Source organism: Eptatretus burgeri, chromosome 7, assembly GCF_056783735.1.
Source record: "Eptatretus burgeri isolate ZD-2024b chromosome 7, Ebu_testis_v1, whole genome shotgun sequence".
Lineage (NCBI taxonomy): Eukaryota > Metazoa > Chordata > Myxini > Myxiniformes > Myxinidae > Eptatretus > Eptatretus burgeri.
This window is the reverse complement of record NC_140967.1, coordinates 96,968,508-96,992,452: the sequence shown is the minus strand read 5'-3', so window position 1 is coordinate 96,992,452 and position 23,945 is coordinate 96,968,508. Positions and strand designations below refer to the sequence as shown.

General features: G+C 45.6%; 1 protein-coding gene across 1 annotated transcript in view; it reads left to right on the top strand.

Moving 5' to 3' along the window:
- The first annotated feature begins 8,494 nt into the window (after positions 1-8,494).
- The window catches only part of ADSS2 (adenylosuccinate synthase 2), a 65,275-nt gene continuing 49,824 nt past the window's right edge, over positions 8,495-23,945 (top strand). Inside the window, exons 1-3 of the mRNA XM_085889715.1 lie at positions 8,495-8,848; positions 21,605-21,707; positions 23,206-23,268. Coding sequence (XP_085745841.1) covers positions 8,657-8,848; positions 21,605-21,707; positions 23,206-23,268 — 358 coding nt within the window. The 5' untranslated portion in view covers positions 8,495-8,656. The remainder of the gene's footprint in view (positions 8,849-21,604; positions 21,708-23,205; positions 23,269-23,945) is intronic.

Sequence of the window (23,945 nt, the reverse complement as noted above, 5' to 3'; positions counted from 1 at the left end):
TGGAAGCAAAAAGTGTGAATTTGTCAAAAAGAGTAAATCTAAACATGATAACCATAAAACTGGGAGAGATATACAAAAGCTTTTATCGGGGAGTAAATTTACAACTGGGATACCAGAGGAAATGCATCGACCAGGATATTCCTTCTGTGGTCCAGGAACAAACTTGGTCAAGACATTAGATGAAGCTGACAATCCTAAGCCATGGAACAAACCTAAAAACAGGTTTGATGAAGTTTGTATGAAACATGATATTGATTCACTGGACAACAAAGATTTTGTTATTGGGGTGGAAACATGTTCTAGACTAAATTTAGTATGCTGATCTGAAATCTGATCAGAACTTTCTCAGCACTTCAGGATTTTGAGTTATACATGTGGTCCAATTACAGTAGCTTGCCTGGTGGGTGATTTTTGAGTGATCATAAATTATTATTTTTTGTATTTTTGGTTTTGTTTATAGCAATACAACTGTTGTAGAATATTATTTCTCATAAAATGAGCTTTAGAATGCACTTTAAGTTATTAAAAATGGATGAAAACTGACCAAGCTATGAATTTTAAAGTAAAATTTTCCATGCGGCATTACAATTTTTAATTACCCCTAACCCTTATGAAAAAACTTTGTAAAGGCATTGGATCACGATGGTAATGGCTTCCAATATCTCAGAGAGAAGTGTGGTGCAGAGAAAACTGATGCTAAACTCAGAGCAGGCATTTTTGGTGGGCCCCAGATCTGAGAACTGATGTGTGATCCCAAGTTAGCATGGGAAGCATTTGTGTTGATTGTGCAGAACTTTCTTGGAAACCATAGAGCTGAACAGTATGCAGAATTAGTGGACAACATGCTAAAGGCTTATGAGCGAATGGGCTGGAGGATGTCTCTTAAATGCACTTTTTGCATTGTCATCTTGATTTCTTCCCACCTAATTTGGGTGAGGTAAGCGATGAGCATGGCGAAAGGTTCCACCAAGACATTTCGGTCATGGAAACTAGATATCAAGGCTGGTTCAACCCAAACATAATTGCTGACTAGCATAACCCGCACTCTGCGCGACATGTTGGGGTGGGTGTGTTTGAGAAAGGAACTGATGCAGAGTATCAGTAGTAATTTTACTTTAATGCAGTAAGTGGAATACGTTTTCACTGTTTCAGAACCATTTTATTTACTTTTTTTTGTACCATGCACCTCATATAGTCTTTGAGATAATGTAAGCCGAATATCACGTTACTCGAGCGCAGAACAAAGTCGAAGATAGCGCGACACGAAACCACAAACTCGGAAATAATATATAAGATTACTGCTGGTTCCTACAACGTGAGACAAAGTCCACACATGAGCACAAGAGCAAGTGTATCACACACTTCTGAAAATGTCTGAACAGTGCCTACGCTGACAATATTGAAAGGAAGAGTGTGAACTTGAAGTGCTGTTTTTTAATCACTCACATTGGGGCAGATTTCCCTCTCAAGTTTACACCCTTCCAAAGATTACCATGTTCTAATGTTTTATTAACTTTTTTTTCTGCAACTTGTTTGTTTTTGGTTTGTATACTACACATTACACATGGAGATTAATCATTGTTATCTAAATATGATGTGAAAGTAATTAAAAAGCACTGCTATTAGCTGTACAATGTGGTGATCTGCAAGAATAAAGTATCTCATTTGGCATGCTGTGTACCATTAACACATTTACATATTTTGAAAACCTGATGTGCTACCTAAATTCTGACTCCAAATTTGAAATTAGCGGCCCAGATTTAGCCAAAAACACTTGAATTTCCCTTAGTAGCAGACGAAAAGGTTTTTTTTGATGCCCAGTGTTATGGAAATAGCACAACATTGGAAGAACAAGCTCAAATGAGCTAAGATCCTCGTCCTCTTAATGATGAGGTCATAACGAATATGACGTCATTGTGATGTATCAGTTTGCGATAAATTATCTGTGCTAATGCCCAGCTTGATTCCCGCAAACAAAATTCAAACAGCTTGCCTCGTTTCGGAGATAATGGTAGAGGCGATTTCCATTAGCGGCGATATTATGACGTCAACTTTTTATCCTAGGAAGAATTTCCAAAATTGGAGATGGTTACTACCTGCGCGTGGGCTTTCTGCATATACATGGCAAGTTTCACAAAGATCCGATGAAAACTCTGGGTTGTGAAACAAAAAATGTCAAAAAATAGGAATGACGTCATAAAAATTGATATGACGTCATAGTGATGTATCATATATGTGGTAATTAATCTCTGCTAATGCCCTGTTCGATTCCCACAAACAGAATTCAAAAAGCTTGCCTAGTTTGAGGTATTTTCTTGGGCGATTTCCATCAGCGGAGATATTTTGACGTCATAACTTTTTTTCTTGGAGGAATTTTCAAAATCAGAGATGGTTACTGTCTGCACAGGGTATTTTTACATATATACGCTATAGGCCATCAGCCGTAAGCTGTATCGTGCAGTTTCGTTCCACTCATCGGGGGGGGGGGGGTAGACAAAATCTTGATAATATGATAGTATATATCCAAATACATACGTATCCAAAAGTTCTCCACTCAAATAGCTGTAGTTATTGTGTATTTTCATCTTGAAAATCGATGCATTCTCCACGTTCTCTCATTTGAATTTTCTCCACTCGGATCACGTGTGGGCCATGTGACGCCTCGACAGCCAATAGATCGGCTGATATCGTATGCAAATTACGTCAGACTGTCATGTGACCAGCTAAGTTGTCCAAGATGGCAGCTTCCTGCAGGGAGGAAATCACCGGCAGCTGATCGGCGATTTGTCGGTATTTTTTGATGAATATTGCCAGTGAGGACGCTCACCAGTGTATTATTCACCAGGACAATGTAGCGAACGAAGCAGTCAAACGTTTTAAGCCTGTAAGATGGGATAACGATGAGTGGAACGAAACTTTATTTTCAGGCACTTCCTGAGCCATGGCTGATGGCCTACCAAGTTTCAGGAAGTTTCGATGAAAACTGTAGGCTGTGAAACAAAAAAGTCCACAAGAACAACAACGTGAGTACGACTTAGAGATCCTCCACGAGGATCTGAAACCATGAAGCTGAGAGAAAAATTATAAATGGAGCTTGGAAAGGCAAAAAAACTATTAAGCTCTGATAATGCTCTGATGATATTAAGCTCTGAGGAGCAAGCTTACAAACCTTCAGATGAGAAGCTTTTAGCTTGTGAATTACAAAAACTGATAATCACAAAGTTTAAAAGGAGAAATGTGCATTCCAAAGCAGTTGATTACATGGTCTGCCGATTTAATTGAACTGAAAAACGACAGGGGTTACAAGTATGCATTAACCATTATTTATTTAAGGTCAAGATTTGCATGGATCGTTCCTTTGAAAAATAAAAGAGGCACCACTCTTGTGATAGCATTCCCACAGATATTTAATAAAAGCAAACGAAAGCCAAAAAAATTATGGACTGATATCTAAGAGAACAGTTCTACAACAGAACATGAAAGAATTTCCTTAAAGATAATGATATCACATTGTATAGCACCTTTAATGAAAGAAAAGTTGTCATCATCGAGCACTTTAATTGCATTTTGAAAGAGATTGTATAAAAAATTTACTGATCTCCGTTCTCAACAATGGGTATCTTTAATTCAGGACATGCCTGGTGTTGGCTTCATTGTTAGGGTGGTGGGCTTTGGATCTGAGAATCCTGAGTTCAAATCCCCCTCGGTTGTTGAATCAATACCAGGTGGGGTTGATTCTGCCTGTTATCCCTCCGAGGTCAGAAAAATGAGTGCTAGCTTGATGGTATCGTGTGTCGGAGTGGTGACCTGTCCAAGATTGTGCCCAATAGCTAAGGAGACAGCTTAGGCAGCACCGACGCTCTACACAGGGTATGGTCCCAATGGGTGGATGGAATTCAGGACATTGTAGATAGTTATAATAATACAGTTCATTCCTCAAAAAAAGAAAAACCAACAGAAACATTTACAAAATTATAATATGAATGGGTGATCAATCAGAGACAACCAATGTTTAAAGTTGGTGATGTTGTAAGAATATATTGGTGGAAATTGCATTTTGATAAAGATTATACAAAGAGGTGGACTTTTGAACTTTTCAAAATAATTGATGTTTTAGACACAGTTCCTTGGACATTTAAATTGTTTGACTCACAGGGGAGAGGAAATCTTGGAATCATTTTATATAATAAGGAATGACAAAAGACAAAGATGATAAAAAAAATTTTAATTGAGCAATTGATGAAACATAATAATAATAATAATAATAATAATAATAATAATAATAATAATAATAATAATGATTTTTCAAAATTATACAATTGCAAAAAATAAATTATTGAAAAAACAAAAGCTAAATAAAATAATTCACTCCATCCCTTTGTTGACTCCACCCACACACCACACCAACATGCCAAACCCACCCTCATCCCACCCTGTCCCCTCCCCCACCCCGCACACACACGGTTAGGGGAAGGGGAGAAGGAAGAAGGTCAGGAAGAGAAGGAAGAGGATGAGGGTCAGGGCACACTTTTCCCCCCCAATTTTTTTTTCCAATTTAGTAAATGGTAATTAAAATCAACCCACATCCTTGCATACACCAAATTGAAACACATGACGAAGCACATATAAAAGCCTTTACTATCACTTCACAGAAATTTAACGTATTCCCACTTACGAATGGCATCTCGTCATTCATATCTACAATATAGATATACTCACCTTTTTTAAAATAAATGTATATAATGCATCTACCTTTAAAAATTCTGACATTAGCAATTTAAATATTGTGAAATTGATACATTGAAGGTGCTCCAGGGGACATCAAGTTCACAGGTTTGGAGAGAAGAGAGATCACGAAGAGCTTTTGTTGACGTGAGTGAGGGTTGGCTCAAAGGTCCAGAATCTCTCAACAATAACTTTCTGCTGAAGCTGGAATGATAACTATAAACATTAAGTTGACAAAGCGGCTCAGTTGCAGTCCAAAAAAACAACAACACAAAAAACAACCACCCACTGCCTAATTCAGTGTCAGCTGATGCACCACAATCCGCAGCATTATGGCTGACATGGCTTGAGAAGTCTTTTTCTTTTGGTTTTGACAGGATTGTCAACTCCACAAGCAAGTGTCAAGAATTAAAGAAGGATGGAGGGTAAACAGGTTTTTGTTTCGTTGTATATACTCTTCCAGAGTATCTTTAGGTCGGGATATAAAGGGAAGGAATCTCTGTTCAAATGGGGGTATAAATAGGAAAGAGAAAGAGGGCGGAGGTGGGTGGTCAGGGGTGAGTGGTATGGGGAAAAATAAAATAGGGGGGTAAACAAAAAAACCCAACAAAAAACAAGTTTTGATGCATAGTCGAGGCTCATGGAAGAGCTTGGTCTCAGAAACAATTTAATGCGGAGAAGCTGGTGCAGAGTGAGTGGAAGAGGTGGGCGAGGAGAAGGAGAAGCTGGTGCCAGAGGAGATGTTTGTGAGAAAAAAATTTACTCCTTTTTATTTGCTGGGTCAAATAGTTTTTTCCCTGAGTTAACATTAAAATCAATGGGGGAAATGGGATAGTCCCACAACTAACAAAATTTCCCTAGTAAGCTCTTTCTAACCATTGATTCACTCACTCACTGACTCACTGACTGATATTAAAGACGTAATAACGTAATATTGTTGCGGGGCCGGGTATCGACGACGAGCACGACCGCTAGATGGAGTCGTAGGGTCGGCTCCACCGATCTCCCAGAATATATAGGTCATCACCCTGGATAACTCCGGAGCCGACGGGTCCCTTATCGGACCGAAGTTCGCCAATAGGTTGACCACATGGTAGGGTCGATTGCCAATTTCAATTTACCTAAATACCCAAGTCGTCCAACTACCGGGGAACATCACCCTCGACGATGCTCGTACGGAACGAGACGCTAGCTTACTCGAACCGTGTGCGACTCGAGCGGACGGTCACTGAGCTTTCGTCGGTCCAAATGTCCCTTTACAGTGGCAACAGCCTGGCTAATTCTCCAACATGCACTGTTAAACCAATAAGGGAAAGACAAAAACGAACTGATACATTTAACATATGGTTTATTTATAATGGAGCAGGGAGGTACGGAAGAAGCAGAGTTATCCGAATAATAAAAGGCATGTATGTACAGCAAGGCACTTATACAATTTCCTACTTAATGGACTGGTGCCCCCTTCCCCCCCCCCCCACACACACACACACACACACACACACACACACACACACACACACACACACACACACACACACACACACACACACACACACACACACACACACACACACACACACACACACACACACACACACACACACACACACACACACACACACACACACTAATCGGACCCAGAGCGGTCTTTATTGAGGCCTCCAGCTCGGAGGGAAAGGCGAACTGAAGACCAGAACCTGCCTCGGACCTGTGGTCTTCGAGCCGACTCGAACCGGGCACCAGCGACAGGCGAACCAAATCCAGACACCGGTAAGCCGTGATCCGCCTCCCAAGCTCTGGCGGATCCTCTCACGCTCCAGAACCTGCGCTGGTGAAGATGAGGCGCCGATCCTTCACAACCCACCCGAGTAGATTCAGCCAAACAACGACCAACTCCAACCACCAACCACCAACTAAGAACCAAGAACCAACTTCTGTATCTCCGTTCCCTTTTTATCCCTCTCGGGCGCGGCTCGCTTCCGGTGTGGCTCATTCGCCGTCGGTGGGGGCTGTCACATTCCATTTCTTGGAGTGCCCAAGCGAGCCGATGGGTGGGGCCTGACCTTTCCGACTACTCGGTGCGCTGCCAAGCGAATCGGTGGGTGGGGCTTGTCGCGTTCCATGAGTTGGAGTGCCCAAGCGAGCCGATGGGTGGGGCTTGACCTTTCCACTACTCGGCGCGCCGCCAAGCAAATCGGTGGGTGGGGCCTGACCTTTCCCCTACTCGGTTTACCACCAAGCGAATTGGTAGATGGGACCTGACCTTTCCCCTACTCAGCGTGCTGCCAAGCGAATCGGTGGGTGGGGCCTGACCTTTCCCCTACTCGGCGTGCCGCCAAGTGAATCGGTGGGTGGGGCCTGACCTTTCCCCTACTCGGCGTGCCGCCAAGCGAATTGGTGGGTGGGGCCTGACCTTCCTCCTACTCGGCGCGCCGCCAAGCAAATCGGTGGGTGGGGCCTGAGCTTTCCCCGACTCGGCGTGCCGCCAAGCGAATCGGTGGGCGGGGCCTGACCTTTCCCCTACTCGGCGTGCCGCCAAGTGAGCCGATGGGTGGGGCCTGACCTTTCCCCTACTCGGCGTGCCGCCAAGTGAGCCGATGGGTGGGGCCTGACATTTCCCCTACTCGGCGTGCCGCCAAGCGAATCGGTGGGTGGGGCTTGTCGCGGTCCATGAGTTGGAGTGCCCAAGCGAGCGCGCGGAGAATGCCGGGAGCAGAGGGTTTTCGTTGGTGTTTGTAACAAAAGAAAACCCTGATTATTAAAATAACTTCACAGCGCATGAACATTTATTCATCCATTAGACTCGGAAAAGGGAGCTGTCGGACCTGAATGTTGTGTGCACAAGGAAGGCTTCCAGATTCGTAACAATATCCGGGTGACGTAATATACTGAAATTTTCGTGCCGATGAATATCGAAGCCGGTACACTGGAAAAATTCGCAGAATCGTCAGACAACATGTATAAATGAAAAAAAAAAAATGAATTTTTTTTTTTAAATGCAGGTGAGTTGTGTGAAATGCAGGTGAGAAAAAAACAAAATGCGGTAATTTTGTGCCGATGGACATCGAAGCCGATATGCTAGGAGAAATCACAGAACTGTCGGAAAGCTTCTGTAAATGAAAATAAATAAATGAAAAATTAAATTCAGGTGAGGGACCCGAGACAATGGGGAATCACGGTTGAAATGCTTGCACAATGTGTTACCACACCCTGTTAGTATATGTATATGTGTATATATGGATGTATATATTGTTTATGAAAAATGTTTGGAGGATTCATATGTTGATCATAGGAAGAGATTGCGGTGTATATCGTAATATATTACTGGTGTGGCTGGCCGTCTGTAATTGCGGCGCATGCTTCACTTAGTACTGAGGCCTCCATTATTTGCGTCGTTAATCCCTTTGGATTTAAACGTGACCGTTAATTTTCTTCGGGATAAACGATCAAGTTTTAATATCCCTGAACGAACGATCTCCTTTTCCGGTGGAATCAGACGTTTCGCACCAATCAGGACTCGTACGATGTTCTCTGAATTGGGATAAATGAGTTTTTTTTCACGCTTCATCAATGGCCCCGGGTTATCAGTTTCTCCGAAGTAATGCTAACATAATGTCACCTTCTGTGGCGTTACATACCAACTTTTGGGATGGAGGGTGTGGTGTTTATGGAGAGTGGGGGTGTGGTGTTTATGGAGAGTGGGGGTGGAGGGCGGGGAGGGGTGTGGTGTTTATGGAGAGTGAGGGTGGAGGGGCGGGGGATGGTGCTCTGCGTCACTGCTCGATTGTCACGGGGTTTGTGGAAAGAGCGGCAAACGGCAGAGTTCGTTGCGTGGTGGAGGATTTCCTTTTCGGGCCCAGACGCACGCACGCACCGGGCGGACAAGACGAGTTGGGGAAAAGGCGGGAAGGTGATCTGGACGAGAGGCGCCATGACTTCTCAGAACGAGCAGCAGCAGCAGCAGCAGCAGAACGGCAGTTCTCCGGTTCCCAAACGAGCTCGGGCTGCGGGCAATGTCGGCAACAGGGTCACCGTGGTACTCGGGGCCCAGTGGGGTGATGAAGGCAAGGGTAAGGTGGTGGACCTGCTCGCCACCTCAGCCGACCTGGTGTGCCGCTGCCAGGTGAGGGCGACCGTCACGACCGTCACGACCGTCACGACCGTCACGACCGTCACGACCGTCACGAACATCACACCAGCACCACACGGAGTGTAAATTCACCTCCAATTCTAAATCTGTTTGACGTCAGATCGCCGAATATCGTAAGGATCGCCCCGTGCAGGCGTGGTCGCCTCGGCCTGGGTGTTGTTGCTGTGCCCCCACAGGGAATACACGGTACACGGACGTGCTTATCCGCTCGGTGCTCATGGATTCGTTCTCTCCCGTGCACTCGAATCCGACTGAAACGTCCTCCTGCGGAGCCACGCCGACCATCACGCGAGAATTATAAAGCCGGCTATCCCGTGTGTGTGTGTGTGTGTGTGTGTGTGTGTGTGTGTGTGTGTGTGTGTGTGTGTGTGTGTGTGTGTGTGTGTGTGTGTGTGTGTGTGTGTGTGTGTGTGTGTGTGTGTGTGTGTCGCAAAGCGTCGACCATCGCTGGCAATTTGCTGTTTATAAATTTAATGGGATGTGTGGGTGTATCAATTGCATGAAATGGAGTGTGAAGTCCACGTACGAGCCCAGCGGTCCCAAATAGTCACACGTTGTGGCGGCGAGCCAAGGGAGGTTCCTTGGCCGGGTCCTGCCGTTGTCATGAAGGTGAACCTGGTGTTGGCTCAGTGGTTAGTGTGGTGGTAAGCCTGGTGTTGGCTCAGTGGTTAGGGTGGTGGTTAGCCTGGTGTTGGCTCAGTGGTTAGGGTGGTGGTCAGCCTGGTGTTGGCTCAGTGGTTAGGGTGGTGGTCAGCTTGGTGTTGGCTCAGTGGTTAGGGTGGTGGTTAGCCTGGTGTTGGCATGGTGGTTAGGGTGGCGGCTTGGGATCCTAGGGTCCTGAGTTCAAGTCCCATCGGCCGCTGAATTAATACACCAGGGGGGTTGACTCAGTCTGTCATCCTTCCGAGGTCGGCGAAATGAGTACCAGTTCCAGCGTGTGTGCTGGTAGAGGGGCACTGCCTCAGCGACACAGTCGCGCTTCAAGAAATGATAGCTACCCCAGCAGCCAAGCTGCCGTACGACCACAATGAATGTTGTTTGGACAGGAAGTTTAAATTTGTTGCAGACTGTCGGTGATGACTCACCAACTCTTCACAAAACACAAGGTGGGATCTTTAGCGTCCACTAACTAGTGTTAACCAGACTGTCTGGTGAAATGGTTAGAGCATTAGCTCTGAGTCTGGTAGGTCGAGTCATACCAGAGATAAAAAAAAAAAAATCAAAAGTCCATGCTTGCTTCCTTGCTTGACGCTCAGAATGTAAAAGACGAGCTCGAGCACGGATAACCGACCCCGGAGAAAGCAATGGCAAACCACCCAGTATAACCCTTGCCAAGAACCTGCTTCGGCAGCACCAATGCTCTGTAAAGAGTCTCGTACGTCAGGATCAAATCAAAACAAGAAGCGAATACTTCGATATCGCGCCGCCGCTGGGGTCAGTAAAAGGTTAAGAATGATGAAACAATTTTGCGGTTATAAAATTTAAATGTAGACACGGTGAATTAGCATGCACTAGTACATGCCCGTAAAAAAAAAAAAAAAAAAAAAAAAAATTAATAATAATAATAAATAAATAAACCACACAGGCCGTTTCTTCGCTCTCACGTGCCCATACATGCGTGACCCGGAAGTTCGATATTATTCGCAGTTACGATTATTCGCAATTTATTTTTAATACCCAATTATTCAATTAGCGCCAACGTATTTTACCTTTTCGAAATGTCGTGGCAAGGAAAAACAAAAAGAGAAGAGAAGAGAGAGAAAAAAATTTACTTCCTGGTTCGGAGCATACCAGCACTCTGATGTTCCCAAAATTTATACACCGTCTAATATGAAAACGATCATAACTTGGGGCATTGTGTTTATCTATAAATGCGCATAAGAAATCGAGAAATTATTAGAATACACGAAGTCATCACTCTCGGGAAGCCCGTACGTTGTAACCCGTAATGGGGAACGCGGCTGTGCTTCCCTTCCCCATCGGCCACGCCCACGCAACAACGTGTCTTCCCATTGGTTTGGTAAATAAATGGCCATAACTTGGGAAGTACTTGTCCTATTAATATCAAACCTTGAAAAGGCACATTCTCAGGTCCCCAGCAATATACCTGGCAAGTTTCAATTAGATCGGACCAGAGGTTGTCGAGAAACAGCGGACACACACACACACACACACACACACACACACACACACACACACACACACACACACACACACACACACACACACACACACACACACACCCACACACACACACACACACACACACACACACTGCTGGAATTATAGATAGATGATGGGAAGAGTTGTGACAGACGAATTTCTATTTATAGCCCTCAGATCAAAGGGATGTACTCGGCCATAAGTGTGACAGAAGACATAGGACAGAATAGCTAATTATATAACAGCGCGATGTCGCCGAGCTGTAATAACCACTTCTGTCACCAAAAAAGAGGAAGAAATCACCTCCACAAGACGTTTTAAAAACACTTCTGGTGAAAAACAATGAAGAACGAGAGTTACAACGCTGCGCGTCAACAACTAACGGAACAGAAAGATTATCACTTCCTGCTCAGAAAATCAACTTCCGGCGTCACACAGAAAACGATTCAGCACAAAAAACATCGCTCTTTCGCATTAACCCCGCCCACAATTCACCCGGCAATCTCTGCCCACAATCGACCCGGCAATCTCCGCCCACAATCCACCCGGCAATCTCTGCCCACAATCCACCCGGCAATCTCTGCCCACAATCCACCCGGCAATCTCTGCCCACAATCCACCCGGCAATCTCCGACCACAATCCACCCGGCAATCTCCGACCACAATCCACCCGGCAATCTCCGACCACAATCCACCCGGCAATCTCCGACCACAATCCACCCGGCAATCTCCGACCACAATCCACCCGGCAATCTCCGACCACAATCCACCCGGCAATCTCCGCCCACAATACACCCGGCAATCTCCGCCCACAATACACCCGGCAATCTCCGCCCACAATCCACCCGGCAATCTCCGCCCACAATCCACCCGGCAATCTCCGCCCACAATCCACCCGGCAATCTCCGCCCACAATCCACCCGGCAATCTCCGCCCACAATCCACCCGGCAATCTCCGCCCACAATCCACCCGGCAATCTCCGCCCACAATCCACCCGGCAATCTCCGCCCACAATCCACCCGGCAATCTCCGCCCACAATCCACCCGGCAATCTCCGCCCACAATCCACCCGGCAATCTCCGCCCACAATCCACCCGGCAATCTCCGCCCACAATCCACCCGGCAATCTCCGCCCACAATCCACCCGGCAATCTCCGCCCACAATCCACCCGGCAATCTCCGCCCACAATCCACCCGGCAATCTCCGCCCACAATCCACCCGACAATCTCCGCCCACAATCCACCCGGCAATCTCCGCCCACAATCCACCCGGCAATCTCCGCCCACAATCCACCCGGCAATCTCCGCCCACAATCCACCCGGCAATCTCCGCCCACAATCCACCCGGCAATCTCCGCCCACAATCCACCCGGCAATCTCCGCCCACAATCCACCCGGCAATCTCCGCCCACAATCCACCCGGCAATCTCCGCCCACAATCCACCCGGCAATCTCCGCCCACAATCCACCCGGCAATCTCCGCCCACAATCCACCCGGCAATCTCCGCCCACAATCCACCCGGAAATCTCCGCCCACAATCCACCCGGAAATCTCCGCCCACAATCCACCCGGCAATCTCCGCCCACAATCCACCCGGCAATCTCCGCCCACAATCCACCCGGCAATCTCCGCCCACAATCCACCCGGCAATCTCCGCCCACAATCCACCCGGCAATCTCCGCCCACAATCCACCCGGCAATCTCCGCCCACAATCCACCCGGCAATCTCCGCCCACAATCCACCCGGCAATCTCCGCCCACAATCCACCCGGCAATCTCCGCCCACAATCCACCCGGCAATCTCCGCCCACAATCCACCCGGCAATCTCCGCCCACAATGCACCCGGCAATCTCCGCCCACAATCCACCCGGCAATCTCCGCCCACAATCCACCCGGCAATCTCCGCCCACAATTCACCCGGCAATCTCCGCCCACAATTCACCCGGCAATCTCCGCCCACAATTCACCCGGCAATCTCCGCCCACAATCCAACCGGCAATCTCCGCCCACAATCCAACCGGCAATCTCCGCCCACAATCCAACCGGCAATCTCCGCCCACAATCCAACCGGCAATCTCCGCCCACAATCCACCCGGCAATCTCCGCCCACAATCCACCCGGCAATCTCCGCCCACAATCCACCCGGCAATCTCCGCCCACAATCCACCCGGCAATCTCCGCCCACAATCCACCCGGCAATCTCCGCCCACAATCCACCGGGCAATCTCCGCCCACAATCCACCGGGCAATCTCCGCCCACAATCCACCCGGCAATCTCCGCCCACAATCCACCCGGCAATCTCCGCCCACATCACACCCAACAATAAGTGTGACAGAAGACACAGGACAGAATAGCCAATTATATAACAGCGCGATGTCGCCGCGCTGTAACTAGTGCTAGCAGATAGGACAGCCATCTTGATGTAATCCAACGGAGGGTGCACTTTGCGATGCAATGACCTGCTTGCGAAGAATCAATCCCGCAGCGCATCGACTGGTTGGTTATTGAACACCACCCTGTGCACCTGTGTTGATAATATTTGAGAAAAGAAGCTGACTTGGTAAATTTGGATCGAAACTGTTTCCTGAAAATGTTTGTGAAACATTTACGTGATTGTGTGAATGCAAGCAATAAAATTTGTCAATTGCGCCCTTGCATGCTGATTGATTGCAGAGATAATATATGAATGCTGCATCGCATGGCTCTGTTACTTGGTGCTGTCAGGTCAGGTCAGGTGTGGGAGCATGTGCCAGAGCAGCGCGTCGCTGCGTCCACTTTCCGCCGGTACTCCAGGGGCCTCTGTCTGGCCATCCCCCAGGCAGATGCCTGGTCCATACCCATCTCCTTGAGATGCCGATCAACCTGCTGCAACAGCGAGCAAGGCACGTGGTCGGCCCATTGGCCTCCTCCACTCACGAGACTCCCTTGCTGAGAGAATCTGCTGAGCATGATCAGCGTCAGGAATACGACCACATGTACGGACAGCCGCAGCTGACGCTCACGGACAATACAGGTAACAAATCTCATTTGAGTCTCTCTCAGTAACCGCTCGTTGGACACAAAGTCTGATCAGTGATAGCCAAGTATTCTCCAAAGAGACCTGGTTCCAAAGGAATTAAGTCTCCGTCTCAGATCCTTGGTCAGAGTCCAAGTCTCACATCCATAGAGCAAGACTGGAAGCACCAAGGACCTGAAGACTCGGACTTTCGTCCTCCGGCACAAGTACCGGCAGCACCACACCCCATGATCCAGTGAATCCATGACTCCCCAGGCCCAACCCAGATGTCTATTGACCTCTGACTCACAGCCAGCAGGGACATGAATATCACTGCCAAGGTAAGTGAATCTCTCCACGACCTCAACATCCTCACCACAAACAGACACAGACAGGACAGCAGCATCCAGATGTCATTGAAAGCCTGGACCCCGAAACTCTCGTCTGCGTTCGGTGAGGACCCGAAGAGCAAGGATACGGTCAATCGTTGACCTCTTTGGTGTAAAGCCTGACTGCTCTGGACGCTGGTGTTCAAGCAGAGGTGGCGAACCCTATCAAGAATTATCCAAGCAAAGACCTTACCCGGCACTGAGAGCGGCGTCACCCCTCGGTAGTTGTTGCAGTCTTGGCGATCACCTTTCCCTTTCCAGAGAGGGACAACACGGCTTCTCTTCCAGCCAGTTGGGATGATGTCTGTGTTCCAGGCAGAGCATAGAATTGCATGCAACGACGCGAGTGCAGCATTTCCACCAACCTTGAGAAGTTCAGCAAGGATGCCACAGATCCTGTGAGCTTTACCCCATTTCAACTGGTTCACCGCAGCCTGTGTTTCCATCAACGAAGGTGGACCACAGTTGATTGGAGGGTCAGCAACAGTGATTGTAACACCCCTGACATCCAACTCGACAGGTGGTGGATCAGCCTGGTACAACCACTCAAATAACCGGCCCAGCGGACCTTCACTTCCGACTCTTCTGTCAAGAGCCTACCACCCTCTGCTCTAACTGCAGTACACCGAGGGGTGGGCTTGGATGAACGCAATGCGCGAATTCCCCTGTAAGCAGGACGAGAATCACTTGACCACAGGTGATGCTCTACCACCTCACAGATTCCTCGCACATCGGCCTCCTTGTCCACCCTGAGTGCACGTACAGTTTTACACCTCAGCTTCCTGAACAGCTCAGCTCTGCCATTCAGCCTGGCCCTGCGACTCTGGGCAATGGTACCCAGTGTCCCTTGAGAGACAAAATTCTTCTTTGCCCTGCGGTGAGTTCCAAGACATCCACCGGCAACATCAAGGACGGTGGTCTTGAAGGCACTCCACAACTCGTCAGGATTTCCCAAAGCACCCGACCCCCCCCCCCAAATCTCCACTCGGCTTGTTCCCAAACTCCTCAGCTACCCTTTCATCCTTGAGCTTGCCAACATCCAGCCAAGGCTGGGATGGGACCATTCTCCAGGATTTAAGGTGCAACTTAAGAGTTGCTACAACAAGCGGTGGTCAGTATTGAGGAACTGAGCACTCCGGTAGACCCTGCTGTTCTGGATCATCCTCCAGCGACCATCAACGAGCACATGGTCAATCTCCTTTGCCACACCGCCAGCGTTGGAATACCAAGTCCAGCGATGAGCTTGTGGGCGCTGAAACCATGAACCACCCACCCTAAGTCCATGACTTCTTGCAAAGTCAAGGAACTTAGTGTGATTCACGTTCACAGTTCCAGACCCATGGGGACCAACACATGTTTCCTAACCATTCCTTTCAGTTCCAGTCGATGTATTGAAATCCCCCAAGACTAGAAGTGTATCTCGCCTGGGGCACTGATCAACCACACTCGAGCGTGGCATCGAATGCGTCCTTCACGGTGAGATCACTCGCCTCAGTCGGAGTATAAACAAAGACCAGGGAAATGACACCCAAGGAGTGACGAATCCTTAGTCTCATAATACGCTCGTTGACCGGTGTTACCTCAATTATCATTGGAGTCAGCTTATTGGACACAGCTACAGCAACTCCTTGGGCATGGTAACCATCAGAGCGATCAGACCAATCGTAGGTGTAACCACCCACTATGATCTCGCCGCAATCCGGGCTCCGAACCTCAGAGATTGCTGCAATACCGATGTCCAAATGCTTGAGCTCAGATGATAACAGGGAGAGGTGATCATCCTCTCTTCGGGATAGGACATTCCGGGCACCCACCCAAAGGGACCGCCTCAGGTTAACCATTAACCCAAGGAGACCACCGTCTCGTGGACGACACCGCAGAACCATTCCGACACTCTCCCGCAATCTGACCCAGGAATATTACCCCGTGGTTTCCCTCCGATCATCAAAGAATGTGCTTGACTCAAAAAAAAAAATACGGCAAAAATGCGGTGGCGAACACTCCCCCCCCCCCCCTTTTCAGATGAAATCATCGTGAGTCCAAATTAATTGGGCCAATCTAAAATGGTGCATGTTTTATATCCGATATCAGTATTTGTTGGCATATTGTTGCGTGTCACAGCCCCGACTCAAAAGTGCGTACTCGCTGTTTCGTGTGAACCAACCACGCTGAATCGAACTCGTGAATGAGTAACTGAGCACGATGGCAAATTTTTTTTTTTGATGCGACACCCCAATGGTTTTGTGTCACGTCATTACTTCTGTGCGTTACTTAATTTGATTAGACTGTTCCAAATAAAAAAAATATATATTCATCCAACAATGGAAGTTATTCAACCTGGGAACATTGTTCTCCATCCATCTTTTTGAAGAAAAAAAAAACAATGAGTGCTTTAAATACAAAATAATGTAATCACAAGTATACATGCTTCGGAGAGGGAGAAAAACAACTGGATTGGTTTGAGGTCGAGGAGGAGCGCACACCTCTGCCAAGCTGATCAGTTTACGTTTTGTGTCCCATTGATGGGCCAGATCTGGATTCGAACCTGAACCGAAATCGAATCGGCTTGTTCTTGTCACCGAACCAACTCGTCCACCTAGTTTTGTCACCACTCATCCAGAACGTTTTGAGATATCATGATTATATATATATATATAGTTACGTCTGAGGGGGGGGGGGTATGCATTCAAAGGGTAATTAGGATGTTTAATTAGGTATGCCATGCTGTTCGAGTTTACCAGGATCTCGATGTAATAAGTAGCAATTCAGTGGTGATAAGTTGACTAGTAAATGTCCATTTCTTTAAGGGGGAAATGATAATTATCATGTAATTAGATAGGGAGATGGGATAGGGTAAGTGTGTATGCTTAAACCCTTTTAGTATTCCCTGTAGGCTTGCCATGACGTAACAGGACAGTGCTGCGGATGGCTCTGCCCCGTGATCACGATTGGCGGAAGGCGACGGCAGAGGGCCAATAAAAGGGCTCGATTGGAAGTGACGAGGACTCGAGTATAAAAAGGTTCTGTTCGGGAAAAGAAGGGGAGGAAGAGTCATAAAAAGAAAGCGTCTGGTCGAGGCTGTTGGTCTCGGAGTGTGCTCTCTTGTTGCGCTGGTTCGTTCCTCGATTCGTCGTGTCTCGTGGCCTTGCTGTGCCTCGTCCCTCACCTCGGTTGGCTCTGGAGTTCTGCTGGCTCGGAGTACGGGACCGAACGGCGGGTGGACCTGCCTCCCTCTCCTGCTCGCATCTTGGCGCCAGAACTGGCTCCCTGGTGGCTGTGAGCGGTCTTGGGCCTACACCAGGAGGTTGACACCACCAGGAACAGCACCACGGTGTCTCCTGCCCCTGACGAGCGCAACGCCAGCTCGTCCGGCGCCAATCCAGTGACTGTTGCGTCGACACCATGGGCAAGCCTGACCACCAGCTACGTTGTGTGTGTGTGTGTGTGTGTGTGTGTGTGTGTGTGTGTGTGTGTGTGTGTGTGTGTGTGTGTGTGTGTGTGTGTGTGTGTGTGTGTGTGTGTGTACCTGGTGCTTTAGAGGGGTAGAGATTTTTATATCCATTGGAATGGTTTGTTTTTTTTCCCCACGCCCGAACCCACACCACCATCCCGTCTAATCGCCCCGGATCCCTCCTCTTGCCGAGTCTTATTATTATTTCTGGTTAGAGAAATAAACATTATTAACTCAATGAAAAGCGACTCGTGCCACCTTCCTCGTCCCGTTTGCTGTGGAGCGATTAAAACCGCCATCTTTGGGTTATAAAAAATAAACCGCCTCCATCGTTTCGGCTCATTCTACGTTGGCGGGACTGTTCAAGTCCCGTGGACGTCTATATATATATATATATATATATATATATATATATATATATATCGGTTTTGACCCTATTCTTCAATGTTGAAGAATTGCTAAATAAATTAAAAAATATATTCTAGTATTTGGATCCAGATCCGCATAGTCACCAAAATACAATCAATTCATCCTTGACATACACACAACCTGTCAACCAAGGGTCGTCCAAATCCGTCCATAACTTTTTGGGACATCCTCACAGACAGACAGAGTCGGAGAAGGCTGGAAAACATAACCTTTCGGTTCGGTTTCGGTCTTAACCCCTCATGAACTTGTACTAACAAGACTGATAATTATTGAACTCTAATAGAATTGGGTACAAATGAATTAACACACTGATTGGTCTTCCATCTGAGTGACTGTAATCTCTTCCCAGAGTGCATCCAATAGTAATGTTGGTGTAGTTACTGTGGAGGGTGATTGCCATCAGCGATTACACTCTGAGCCTTTATCAAGATGAACCAGGTAGGAAGGGTACTTAACACCACCCTTCTTGCCTGATTCATCAATCTTTGTACCTTTACGAAACGCACCTTCCTTCGGCTGCTGTACCAGGAAAGACAACCAGAGAGAACGGCACTCTCCACTACTGTTGTGTAGAAGAGTTTCATAATTGTAGGATCGATTCTGAAAGATTAAAGGTTTCTTAGGAAGTGAAGTCGTGAGTGTCCTTTAGCTTCAACGTGTCGACACATTGTTCTCACTGATTTAAGCAATTTTGCCACCATGGATCTTTACAGGAACCAATGTCGTTATTTAATTTGCTCCTAAAACGCACAACAATTTATTTTGTCTTATTTTCATTCAATTTCAGAAAATTGCTGCACCCACTTCTTATGGGAGCGACAGGAAGGGTCATGCTTTTATCCTGTCTGGGGTATATAGATTACAGTAGACATAGGCTCGGATCCGTTAGTCTTTTGGGGACGCGATAAGCATATAATGCCCCAAGATCATCAAGTTTCCTCCCGTTCAGTTTAGTGTTAAACAGCAACAGTGACTGTTTGTTTTTAAAGATAATCATATGCGTTTGTGGTTTATAATATTAATTATTTCTGGTAAGGGTGCCCCATGAAACGCCACAATAAGCTATTTCTACACGCTAACATGGCGTTTGTCCAAGGAGGAAAAATCCTTTGGGAAGGGGGATATTATTAGTATTAACATTGTTTTGTAATTCCATTAATATTCATATTATGCTATTATCACAAGTGTTGTTATTACCTCCACCATCGAAGGTGAAGGAGGTTGTTTTCATGCCTTTTTGTCTTTGTCACTTGCAAAATCGAAGATTTTTCAAGTATATTGGCGAGTCGATTTTGTTATCCTGTCTGTCTGTTTGTCGCCTTCAGGTCACAATTTTAAACCGATCTTCACGAAAGTTCACCACATGGTAAAGTTTGTCATATGAAAGAAGCCTATTGTTTTTGAGGTCAAAAGGTCAACATCGGCCAAAGGTCAACAACTTAGCTGGGATTTCTAAATTCCTCAATTTTCATCCAATTGACTTCAAATTTGAAGAGGATTTATAATTGAGATCACCGAGTTCACTGAGCCAATTATTTTTAAGGTCAACATAGACCAACAGGTCAACCATCGGCCCAAGGTCATCAACTAAGGTGGTATTTATAAAATCCTCAATTTTCATCCAATTGACTTGAAATTTGAAGAGGATTTATATTTCAGGTCACTGAATTCAAGCACCAATTATTTTATAGGTCCACATCGGCCAAAAGGTCAACATAGACCAAATTCTAAAATTGTCAATTTTCATCCGATTCACTTGAAATTTGAAGAGTTGAATATTTGGTCATTAAATTCAACCAGCAATTATTTTTGAGGTCAAATTTGTTTCATGGGTTTTGCAAGTATCGTGCTCTGCACGATGTCGTCTTCTTATTTGTCTGTTTCTTTGTTTGCAGGATATCTCAAAAAGTTGTGGACGGATTCAGTTTAATAATATGACCTTATGTATCGCGATCAAAAAATTGGCAGGCAGGTTGTGTGACGAGGACAAACTGATTAGATTTTGGTGAAGATCTGTATCCGGATCCGGCTACTCGGTTTTTAAAGTGATTCTTCACCATTGAGAGATGGGGCCAAAAACGATATGTAGCACTATATCCCAAAATTATATGGACGGATTCGGATGAAACTTGGTGGACACTTTGGGTGTGTGACAAGGAAGAATTGATTTGATTTTGATGATCTGAATCCCGATCTGGATATGAGAATTTTTTTTTTTATTCTTAAGTGATTCTTCACTATTGTGAGACAGGGCTAAACCGATTATATAGCATGATATTTCAAAAAAAAAAAAATTTGCCCATGATGTCTTCTACTGGATTGTGTGGCAGTGGTATGCACTCCACCGAGTGCCCTTCTCGTTACTTTTCTTAGAAGCGGCCTTGGAAAACACCATGATGAGCGATCTTAACATGGATATACACCTGAACACGGATTTCTTCCAATCCTCCTTGGGGAGGAAGGGGGGGGGAATTAAGGTGCTACAACCTCCATCGGTGACCCTAAGTCCTTTCACGTTTGGTTGAGATTGGATAAATAATGACCGAATGTATTTTGGTCAAAAATACAGACACACACTTCAAATTGTGTATTTTTGTTTGATTGTCATCACACCACCTTAGAAACTCTTCCCACAGCGTTTCCATCGTCAACTTCACTATTCTTCAAAGTATGGCTCGCGATGATGGTATCGTCACCATACTTGAACATCGTTGTATTATTATCATTCTCAGATTGGCAGTCATTAGTGTTAAGAATAAAAAGTAGTCGTGAGAGCGCACAGCCCTGTCGAGATCCAGGATTTGTTGACGGTGATTCTGAGAGGATGCCAGAAACTGATACCTGCTGGATCTTGTTCTGAAGAAAATAACTTATCCAAAGCAGATTGACATTGAGATTGTTCAATTTTTTCTGTTCCTGCACGTTTTTCCTGTTTTTCCTATTCCTGCACGCCCAGTCGAGTGTCCCGCGTGGGAGTGGTGGCCTGTTCCGAATTATATATTTTTATTATATATATATATATATATATATATATATATGTATATATATATATGTATATATATATATATATATATATATATATATATATATATATATATATATATATATATATATATATATATATATATATATATATATTTTGAGGCTCGTGGAAAAGCTAGTACTGGGATTGTAATGCTTTGGCAAACTGACTCCAGAGTGTGTGTGCAGTTTACTTTACTTGTTCAGATTATATTTATTACTTATTTATTTGTTCAGACAAAGGACTCTGTTGTTTGTAATCTTCCTTCCTCTGCAGGGTGGGAACAATGCAGGCCATACGGTGGTGGTTGATGACATGGAATATGACTTCCATTTGCTACCCAGTGGGATAATTAATCCGAAAGCCATCTCCTTCATTGGTAAAGAGCAAAAAAAAAAAAATTGAATGACTTGCACATTATCTTGTGTTGTTGCATTATTATTTTGGAGGATTTGTTTGAGAGAACTGTGTCCAAGGCCATGTATGCCGGTATATTCTGAAATGCTAATTAAGCCTCCCCCTATACTCCTGTGAGATAGGGGAAGGGTTGTACCTGTTGTGGGGTTTGTTTCTGCAATTGGTGCCCCCAATCTTTACTGGTCCCTAAGAGTTTTAGATCCCTACGAGAACTAAACCACCATTTCGGGGATATTTTTTTCTTCCCTTTGTTTTTTTCTGCCAATGTCCGAGCTGTATCTCGGAGCCAGCTGGGACTTTCAGAATTAAATTTTGCATCAGTATTGAGAATAGAATGGATCCGGAGTTGGCATTTTTTTGACCTTGATCTAATTTTAAGGTCATCTCGCAATTATAGGCATTTTATCATTTTTCACCATAATTCGATTAAGGTTTGTCTGATCAAAATGAAATTGCCCTCTCTAGATAGCTTAGAGTAAGCTGCGTTTATGCTTATTTTATATCATACCACTCCAAGTTAAAGGTCAAGGTAAAATGGCAATCTGAAAAAAAAAAAAGCGTTTTTTTTTTTTTTTTTTTTTGTCCGCTCAATTTTCCCAATTTGCAATCTTAAAGATCGCTAGGTCTTCCAAGATGTTTTTGGATCAAAATAGTGTACCTGCCCTGAGATTGTGCACCTGATATTTGTTTTGTGTCCCTGACCCACTTTTTCAGATTCTGACCTCATTCACAACCCCCCCTCCCCCCATTTTTGATCATAACTTGAATAATTTTCCTCCAATTTTCATGATGTTGAGTTTCATGGATAAATTGTAGATGGGACACATTTTCTTAATTTACACTCTCAACATAAATGTTGAAGGTCAAGGTCTTTATAGAATCTGGGCATCATTGAATCGCACGCCATTGGTGATCGCTTTGTGATCACAGATATCTAGTTTTACATGTGAGGGTAATTCAACATCCTGAGATGCTGATGTGAATTTTTTTTTTTAATACTATCATGTGGAGGGGGGGGGGGTATTGAAATTGGTTCCTGTCTGTCCGTCACGTTATCTGCTAAATGGTTGTGCAGAATGCGCACTCACCCATTTTAGACCCTTGAGACCGTTTACCCACTTCAGACCTTAGACCTTTAATGCACACACTCCACCTTACATCTCAAGCATTTTTGCAAATAAGGCTTTACAAGGATATCATTGTTTATTTGTTTAAATCTCAAATACTGAGAAGTTGTTTTGATATTCATGTGCTTGGTGTTTGCCAATGGATAAGACAGCGGTATGTTTGCAATTGATTAGTGTAACGTATTATTACAAACATTCCATTAAATGGCAGCCGATAAAGTATTTCTTTCTCGTGGTTTTTGCTATTGGTGTTTACCAGTGATTAATAGGAAGCAAACATCCTGACAATTTTTCTTGTCTTATTGAGTGCCATTATTTTTCTCACCTTTCCAGGTAATGGTGTCGTCATTCATCTGCCAGGCTTGTTCGAGGAGGCGGAGAAAAATGAAAAGAAAGGTGCGATACCCATTCGCTCTCTTTCCTGCCAAGTTGCTTGCTTTGTGTTTAGTAATGGTAACAAACAAAGCTTTTCACTGAAGGTGGGTGGTGGTTATGTTTTCACCCCTATCTGTTTGTTTGTGTTCTGGATATCTCAAAAAGTTATCGATGGATTCGGAGAAACTTGGTGGACAGGTTGGGTGTGTGACAAGAACGAATTGATTAGATTTTGGTGAAGAACCGGATACTAGAATAAAAAAAAAACATGATTCTTCACCATTGAGAGATGGGGCCAAAAGCGAGATACAGTATAGCACAATATCTCAAAACATTGCTGACGGATTCACACGAAACTTGGTGAACAGGTCGGGTGTGTCAGGTCAAGTCAGGCATGGGAGCATGCGCTGGAACAGCACGTCACTGCATCCACTTTTTGCCGGTACTCCAGGGGCCTCTGTTTGGCCATTCCCCAGGCAGATGCCTGGCCCATCCCCATCTCGTTGAGATGGTGATCAATCTGCTGCAACCACGAGGCACGTGGTCGGCCCATTGGCCTCCTCAAATTCACGAGGCTCCCTCGCTGAGAGAATCTGGTGAGCAGGATCAGCGTCAGGAAAACGAGCCACATGTCCATACATCCGCAGCTGACACTCACGGACTATGCAGGTAACAAATCTCATTTGAGTCTCTCTCAG